Source organism: Rattus rattus, chromosome 1 (genome assembly GCF_011064425.1).
Source record: "Rattus rattus isolate New Zealand chromosome 1, Rrattus_CSIRO_v1, whole genome shotgun sequence".
Taxonomy (NCBI): domain Eukaryota; kingdom Metazoa; phylum Chordata; class Mammalia; order Rodentia; family Muridae; genus Rattus; species Rattus rattus.
The window spans coordinates 45908000-45916859 of record NC_046154.1 but is presented as its reverse complement, the minus strand read 5'-3'; the positions used below and the strand labels follow the sequence as shown (position 1 = coordinate 45916859).

General features: G+C 47.7%; 1 protein-coding gene across 1 annotated transcript in view; it reads left to right on the top strand.

The window, feature by feature from the left end:
* The window catches only part of Rab3b (RAB3B, member RAS oncogene family), a 68028-nt gene extending 59597 nt beyond the window's left edge, over positions 1 to 8431 (top strand). The window contains exon 5 of the mRNA XM_032900510.1: positions 7874 to 8431. Within this exon, the coding sequence (XP_032756401.1) occupies positions 7874 to 8061 (188 nt within the window). The 3' untranslated portion in view covers positions 8062 to 8431. The remainder of the gene's footprint in view (positions 1 to 7873) is intronic.
* Positions 8432 to 8860: the final 429 nt, after the last annotated feature.

Here is an 8860-nt window from a genome sequence, read left to right as displayed (position 1 = left end):
TGTAGGTGTGTCTTTAGGGGTGGTCACTTGATATTAGATAACTGATGGCTGTGCTTGTCTCTGGGGAAGACTATTTCCCCTTCCCTTAGTTGCCTGTAGTTCTTGGTCTAGGGTTGAGGCCCTTTGAGCTTATTAAATCAAAGGAAAGTTTTCTAAGACACTCGAAACAAAGCCTGGAGAATTCCCTGGGATCTTAACCCCAGTCTCTCTATAGCTATCCCCAAAGAGAAATGTCAGAATGGCTCAGGATGGGGCAGGCATCATTTGTTAGTTGTCCAAATAGTCTACTTTGGAAGAGGACATTTAAGTAGAGAGGTCTTGATCCTTATCAAGCAGGTCGCTGCTTTCCTGTCCCTGAGGCATGGACCATCCTTGGGGCTCATTGACTGACACATTCCTGATGAACAACCTGGGCAGGATGTACAGAGAAGCTGGGCCTCTGCCCTAGCTATATTCTCTCTCTCTCTCTCTCTCTCTCTCTCTCTCTCTCTCTCTCTCTCTCTCTCTCTCTCTCTCTCGGGAGCTCACCTAGTTTAAGGATTAAATGCTAAGCTTTGGTATACACCCAAGGGGAGAAGTGTCTTTTGTAGGAGTTGAGGATCTATGAATCTGGGGCTTCTCTGGTCTGAGTCTCCACATGGCATCTGGCTGTAAGAGGACGCTTGGGAGATATGTCACCCTGAGGGTGTGTGGCATATGTCACCCTGAGGGTGTGTGGCATCCTGAGTCTGGTCCAGAGCTGGACTTCCCAGATTGTAATTCAGTGGTCTGCTGGCCAGTAGTAGCACTGCCCTCTGCCCTGTGGGGCTTCTTTTCTCCTATCTCAGTCCACTCAGCCAAGACTAAGGTCAGCAACCAAGGTATTTGTGGCCTCTGTACTCTCCAAGCTCCTAGGACTTGGATGAGGTTTCAGAAACACCAAAGAAAGCAGATCTTTAGGAGTACAGAGAATTCTTCCCCTACCCAGGAAGTATAACATCATAGGGTGTTTGACTCCGTGTGCCCCTCAGAAGAGGGCTTCTCGGTTCCTTTCTTGTTCCTGGTTTAGGATGATGTTTGACAGAACTAAGGGAGGCAGATATGCCTACAGAGGAGTGAGAGTTTTGTGTCGGGCTGTGCTTGCTTGCTTGTTTTTGTTTTAAGACAGGGTCTCCTAAGTCCCAAGGTCTTGAACTTGCTAAAGAGCCAGGGATCCTACCTCTACTCTCCAAGTGCTAGGACTACAGGCATGTGACATGCTTCCCGGTTTTATTCAGTGCTGGGACTGGGCCAGGAGCTCAAGCATGCTAGGCATGCACATTACCAACCTAGGCTCCATCTCCAGCCCTAGGACAATAAAACCTTCCTAAGCCACATCGGCAATGGTGACAGGTGCGGTATTCAAATTTAGCCTTTGGCTCAAACTCTCATTTAACTTTTCCAGTGACTTTTAATAAGTGGTTACATCATGACTAAAGACCCTATCATATACCCCTTTACTATCTGGGGAGAAGGACAGAGGAGACAGAAGGACAGAGCCAGGTCAGATCTTCCCAGGGAATGTATCTTCTGCTCTGTAGGCATCCCCGGCTGAGACCTATGACACAAAGGTACTGCTCACACACAGAGACATCACCCCCTTGCGGTCATTGCCTTCTTCCAGAGGTGAAAGTTCAGATAGTTCTGCCTGGTTCTAGTTTGGGAAGCAGTGGTCAAAGCAGGGAAATTTTGTGGTTCTTGATTTTAGTCTTGATGTTTTCAACCATGGTGCTGACTCTTAAAGACTGCCCTGAAGCAGCGCTCATTTAGTGTGACCCTTAGCAAAGACTGGGACCCAAACTCATAATGCTCTCATCACACTCTACCACAGTGTCTCCCCCAAAGCCTGCCATAATGTCTCTTCATGTTTGCACCATTGGTTGGAACACTCATGAGATTTCTTTAGATCGTGGTGGTTATGCACAACTTGAGTCAGCTTTCGGGAGAAAGGTCCATTTCTCAATGACTTTTCAAGTCAGCTGTTGGTTGTCACTGTGTTCCTCCTGGAATCTTCTGGGACCCAGTCCAAGATGGGTAAAAAAGCTTCTTAAAGTGTCTGTCAGGACTTGGATCATGTGACTTCTACCCATTTCCATCCGATGAAGCAAGTCACATGATCAAGCCCAGTGTTGGAGAAACTGGAGGTATACTCCTCCCACAACAAGACACTGCAAGCCAGTTGGCAATGGACAGAGATGGAAAATTGCTTGTAGAAATGGCTGTGAATTCTCTCCTACAACTTCTGATGCTCTTGCCCATAAGTGCTTGATGGGTCCTGAGCACAGAATCAAATGGGCTTCCTGCTCTTAAGATGACCCAAGAAACAAAACCATAGAAAGGAAACGTCAGCATCTTTGACAAGTTTAACTTTCCTGCGTCCCCCTCTGGGAGGGAGGACTAATGTGTTTCCTCTGAATGTGGTGTCTGGTTGAGCCCAGCTACAGGGCAGAAGTTTGGGCATCTCACCCTTTCTTTTAGCAGGCTACATCAGCAGGGTCTGCGCCTCCTGATTTTTGCTCCTATGGCCTCAATTCCTTTGCCGCTAGTAATTTTATAACTATTCTCAACTATTGATGTGTGCTCTATGTCACCTCCCTTCTGTTATTCTCAATTCCGTCACCATCCTTACAGCCAACAGCTTCCTATTTGAATGTGAAGAACCATTCCCATGTTCTTGGTTGGAAATCTAACTGAAAGAATTCTGCTGAGTGTCATGGGATTGCAGGGGAGAGGAACGTTGTATGTTCTGAGCAGTGAAATAGGATAGGGAAGAGAGAGAGAAGACTGTGTGGGTTCAGAAATTCTTCAGAATAATGAAGATGATCAGGAGTGGGAACGAGAGATGCAGCGGGAGCAGAGGCCTGGATGGGAGAGCATTGATGTCTCAGCGGCATGGTAAGAGGAAGAAGAGGAAGCTAAAGAAGCAAAAGGATCCATGCCATTCTGGGTTGCTGTGGTTGCTTGGATGTTCACCTTGGCTGAAAGACTTGTCCTCTGGTGGTAGTGTTGGGAAATGGCAGAACCATGAGGTATACAAGTGGGAAGAATTGGGCCATTGGGTTAGGGTTGTGCTCTAAAACAGTGGTCACTTTTTATTTTAGATAGCCAGTCTGGCCACAAATTTGCTATTTGCTATGTAGCCAAGGCTGGCCCTGAACTCCTGGCCCTCCTCCCTCCTGTGCTGGGAACTACAGGTGTTGACCACTATGCTTGTATTGAAAAGGTTGATATACAAGTAGTAAACCTGTTCCTTCCCAGCTCTCTACTTCCTGATCTGCAGAGGCTATGAAATAATGCAGTTAAAGCTAAAGGGCGGCCATTACCACAGAGCCTACAGTGTGCTCTTCAAATTTTGAGTCTTCTGAATCAGGAACCCACACAAATAATTTTCTTCACAAGTAGTTTGAATCAGGTGTTAACACGGTGATAAAAAGTCAAAAAAAATACAGCCTTGGGTGTTAAGCCTATGAGGCTGATATGAAATTGCTCAGACCTCTTTTAGTTCCAGTGACACAAATCCAAGACAAAACAGTTCAAGTTTCATGTAAAAGTGTAGCTGAAATAAAAGAAGAGAAGATTAACAGACCAGGGGATACAGTGCCTGTCTAGCGTGAGGCCTCAAGTTCAGTTTTCAATACCACGAAATCAAAACAAAACAGGCAAATATGCGTCTAACTTTAGTGTCTAGTGCTTGCTATCCCAGAGCTTGGGAGACTGCACCAAGAGGATTGCAAGTTGGGGGCTAGCCTGAGCTACGTTAATAAGCCATGGTGTTGGGTAATTGTTCCTATGACAAGTCAAAATACCTGAGAAAGAGAAGGAGCCTAGGATAGGAAGGAAATCAGGAAGTCTCTCAGCAAACTGAAGAAGTAAGAGTATATGAGATGAAGGTTGTAAATGATGGGGATGCAGAGGGACAGCTGGGGTGGAGAAGAGAGTTGAACACAATGGTTGTGGAGAAACATTCAGGAGCAGGGTTGTGATATGATGTGAGTTTAGCTGGTTGTGAATTTCCAAATAGAATCTGAGGTCAAGATCAGAAGCAGGTGTGGGCTCAGTCTGTGGATCTCTGATGCTGGCTTTGGCAATCTGGAGAAACCTATCATTTTGGAAATGGGGAGCATTTCAGACTAAGTTGAGAACTGGACTTCATTTAAGACAGCAGAAACTCCATTGTTCTGAAGCCAATTAGAGGGAGGAAAGGACCAGGGTTGACCAGTCTGCTTAATTGGTTGTCACCTTTGCCACACTAGACTCTCAGCTCCTGAAACACTTTATTAATGAACCGGAGGAAAAGGTTACTACCTGGACTTACTGATCAAGAGCCTTCCAGGATCCTGACAGTAATTGAGAGTGCACTGGGAGTTGTTCTGAGCTGACTAGGCACATGAGGTGGTAACTTGAAGTAGAATTCGCAGACTTTGGGTACTTTTGAAATAACAGTAAAGACACTGTTAGGCATGACATACCAGGTCTGGTCTCTTGTTCACCATGTCCTACCACAATGGATAAAAAGCTGCCAAGCACCTTTTCGAATACAGAAAGGGTTCTCAGCCCCCTTTCCTGTGTTCGCATGGATTTGTCCTGTCTGCTGTTTCAGACACGCATGTGTACACTCACGGTCCTATGTCTTTGTCGAGCTGACAGCAGCATCGACATCACTGTCTCCAAGGAGTCTAGCTTGGGCCTCAGCCTTGGGTAGGTTCTTCCCCTATGGCCTCGGCATGCTTTGGCTTCCCATTCTTCTAACACCTACCACCACGAGATCACTATATCCATCTTCTACACGGGATGGGAGCTTGTCAAGTGTAGGACTGTATGTGCCTCACTGCAGTGCCCCCGGGGGACAGCACAGGGTCTGTCTGCCTGCGCCATTGCACGATTGCTGGGCAGAAGTATCTTGAGCCCTGCTGGGTGCATCTCACCCTTCACACCTCCAAGGATCCATCCTACCTCTTTCATTCAGCCATCATTCTCCAAGCACCTACTCCTCACTCAGGCTGGAGCTCTAACAAATGGCCCAGCCCCTTTTCCATCTCTTCCAGTCAGATGGATTTCCAGCACATATGGTAGCAGGCGTTATGGTGGAGGGAAATGGGAGGCCTTTGTCAAAGTCCTGTAGAACAAAAAGTTGGATATATTTTGTTCAGTTCCAACATTAATAGCTTGCTTTACCACTATTTCCCTTACTATGTCTTCCCTCTCCTGCATCCCCCTTTGACCTCTGGTTTCAGAGGTCAAAATTTTGACTGGGAATGTAATAGCATGTTTGTCACTGTTCCAAGTGAGGGTAAATCCAGGAGGCATGAGATAGATCCCTGGCTTCTCCCTCACTTCTGAGTCTTTCCCTCCCCTTAAAGCAGAAGCGATAACCTACTTCCCTCAGAGGGCTGTTTTAGGACTCTGTTTACGAACTATTAAGAACTGTGCACAGGCCCCACCATTGAAGAGGTCGATTGAGTCAAAGTAGAGGGTATAGCATTGTTCCACAGGGACCCAAAACAAGTAACATGGAATAATAAAACTATTTAAATTGGAAAAAAAAAGAACTGTGCAGATATACAATGATTGAAACTCTTACTGGTGAGCTCTAAAACTAGGTGTGCTCTCCCCAAGTCCCCAGTACTTAGCAAAGGACTTGGCAAGATGTCAGTGGTCAATAAAAATTTGCTGTGTTGGTTGACCCCAGAGGCTGAAGAGAAAGAGGGGTTCCCCAACAGTTGGGAGACAGTGGAAGGGCTGAAAGTGTGTGGGGACATAGGGGAAGGTGAGTTACGATGCCATTCATCCACGTTGCAGTCACTTCACATGCCTTGAGCACGTCCATACTGCCATGTGAGGCAGAAGACAGAAGCAATTAGGCTGCTTGCCCAAGCTGATAGAAATACACTGAAATGTAGGCTGGCTTCCAGGCCTCTTCCCACTGCCCACCTGCAGAATGTGGCGCTTCCCCAGTCAGCGTTAATTCCTCAGAACGGATTTTTGTGGCCTAGCTTTGACCATGTCTTCTTCATCCACCCCGATGGTGAAAACCCATTTCCTGCTTTACCTGTTAGCCCCTTTCCTAGGCAAGCCAGTCAAAGGACCAAGGAATCTATTCGTGTGATATTCATTAAGGAAGAACGGTATGCTGAAGGGTCTCTGAAGTGGCTGGGTTCCTGAGGCCAGGGGATAATGAGCCAGCAGCTGTGTCTTTCTTCATCACATGTCTGCAATTAGCAAGAGCTTCTTTGGCTTGCCTTTCTCGGGTCAGGAAATAGGCCACAGGAGAGGCTTTCAGCTGCAGGGGGTTGGCAGAAGGAGTTGGAGCCTTCAAGCTGTGAGGCCAGGGGAAAGGAGCCTCGTTTGTACCTGGGGTTCAGGCTTTGCTGTAGCTGGCAGAGTAGGAAGGAGGAGGGGAGTGGAAAGAGACCCTCTTTGTGGGAGATGATAAATGAGGAAAGAGCATTAGAAAGAAGCTGTCGTTGTGACAGACAGCTTTGTACAACGATTTACCTATTGTCTCACTCCATCCTCAAACTGTTCTCTGTGGGAGACTGTTGCTATCCCCCATCCCCGCCCCCGCCGACAAACAAGAAGTCTGAGAACCAGAGAGGTTAAGTGATTCAGACAAGTATGGTGGCTTGCCCAGATTCAGACTCCACGGCCAGCAGATAGAAAAGCAAGCAGATTTGTAAAGAAAGAAAATGAAAGCTCTGTATAGTGAGTGACACAGGCCTGTGATCACTGCGTACTTGGAAGACTGGGGAAGAGGGGTAGCCTGAGCTATACTGGGACCCTGTCTTAAAAACAAAACAAAACCAAGAAGAGGGGAAAAAAAACCCTCAATGGCAGTGTGGGATGGAGTCGGATGGTGGAGGACAAAGAAAAGAGGGGCAGAGCTGTGTATACACCCCGGGGCCAGGCAAACCCAAGAGCAAACTCAGTTCCTACTAACAACCATGTGACTTGCTCCCCAGTTATAGATCAGGAATGTTATGTGGGTTAAATAGGATGATACATGTGACGTTTCTAGCTTAGTGTATGGAATATGAGAGGTGGTCAATAGACACGAAGGATGCCAAAAGAGAAAGTGTGAGGCCACCCAAAAGGAAGAGCAAACCAAGTGTCACTGAGACTCTGAAGAACCTGCCCTCCAGAGTGCAGACTAGAGCTCGGCAGAGTGGAGTGAGAGGGAGGAGGAGAAACAAGAAAAGGCCCCCAAAGGGACAGGGCACATGGCAGAGTTGGTGGTGGAAACTAGCTTGGTATGTACAAGGCCCTGGATCCTATCCCCAGGGGGATGAAACCAGCAGGAAGTCTAACTGGTGCTCTAACCTAGCGTGGGCACACCAGCTTACTTCCCCGAGCCACAACGCCAGCACTGGAGATTTGAAGAGTGCATGACTGACTGCCACTCCTTCCCTTCCTTCTGTCCCCCAGCCGCCACCTGAACAGAAAGTGAGGTGATGGATTAGCTAAGCGTTTTGGAACATGTGAAGTTCTCTGATTCCATACGTCACTCAGCCAGCACCTGAGGTCCCCCACGTTCCTCCTCAGACACCGGGCTGTGTCCCTCACAGGTCACACTGAAGTAATTCTATAAGGCAGAGAGAAGAGCATTCCCACTCATAAACTAGGAAGTTAATTTGTAAGCAGAACAAAACGATTTGCCCAGAATTGAATAATCACTGGCAGAGTTGAAATCTACCTGGTTTTAAAACGTGTGTAGGTAACCGTTGACCTGTCCTGTCTCTGTGAGGCAGAGCCCTCTGTGCATGGAATTAGACCTCCCCAATGACTCGGCTGGGGACACAAAACGGTCCCAGCAGAAGAGATGGGGAAGTCTGTATTTATCATCATCTTTTCTCCCTAGGGTTTGACTTCTTTGAAGCCAGCGCCAAGGAGAACATCAGTGTGAGGCAGGCCTTCGAGCGTCTGGTGGACGCCATCTGCGATAAGATGTCTGACTCAATGGACACAGACCCCTCCGTGCTAGGCGCCTCCAAGACCACACGGCTCTCGGACACCCCGCCGCTGCTCCAGCAGAACTGCTCTTGCTAGGCAAGGCCCGCCCTGCTGTTCCCCCCCATGTCGCCCACTTCTCCTCTGCTTCTCTCTGTTACTGTCCGCTCCCGAACCCCAAGCCAGCTGAGTTCTTTGCCAGCCTCTGTGGTTCTCTGCAGATGGCCCCAGCTACAGATACTAACTGCAGGTTACTGTGTGGGTGAAGACTCCTCTTAAACAGAAAACTCCCTCTTAGGAAGGAGGTTCAATATAGAGACTTGGAAAGAACCTTTTCTGCCCTTAAAATAAAATTCCCTTCATTTACCAAGATACAACTCCCACGCGCACTCCTTAGGGGTTGGCCAGTGTGTAAAGTGAGGCCCACCTGCACAGCTGATACTATTAAAGAAAATGTCTCAAAGCATAACCTGCTTGTTTCCTCTCAGGCTCCCTGTGGGGTTTCTCTCAACGCAAGTGCAGCTTTGCTTTGCAAAGCCCGGAGCCTGTTACCACGGATGCCCACAGGGCCTGGGCAGTTGCTGTGGTGACAGGACAGTGCTAATCTCTGGAGAGCTCAGATTCTAGTGATGCAGAAGGAGCAGAGGCTGAGTCAGAAACACACTTAAAAGAAAAGGATTATCTTCTGCAAAATGTCAAAGGCTCCTGCCATTTAAAAGACCAGGACCAGAAGGGGGAAAGGCAACACAGACAGGCCCAGGTCTCACCTTTCTAGTCCTGTTCTTTTGTCTCACAATGTAGCCTTAGGCCAGTCTCAAATGTGCTAATTAATTTAGGCTGAATTTGAAGCTGATCTCCTGCCTCAGTTTCCCCAGTGCTGGGAATACAGGTGTGTACC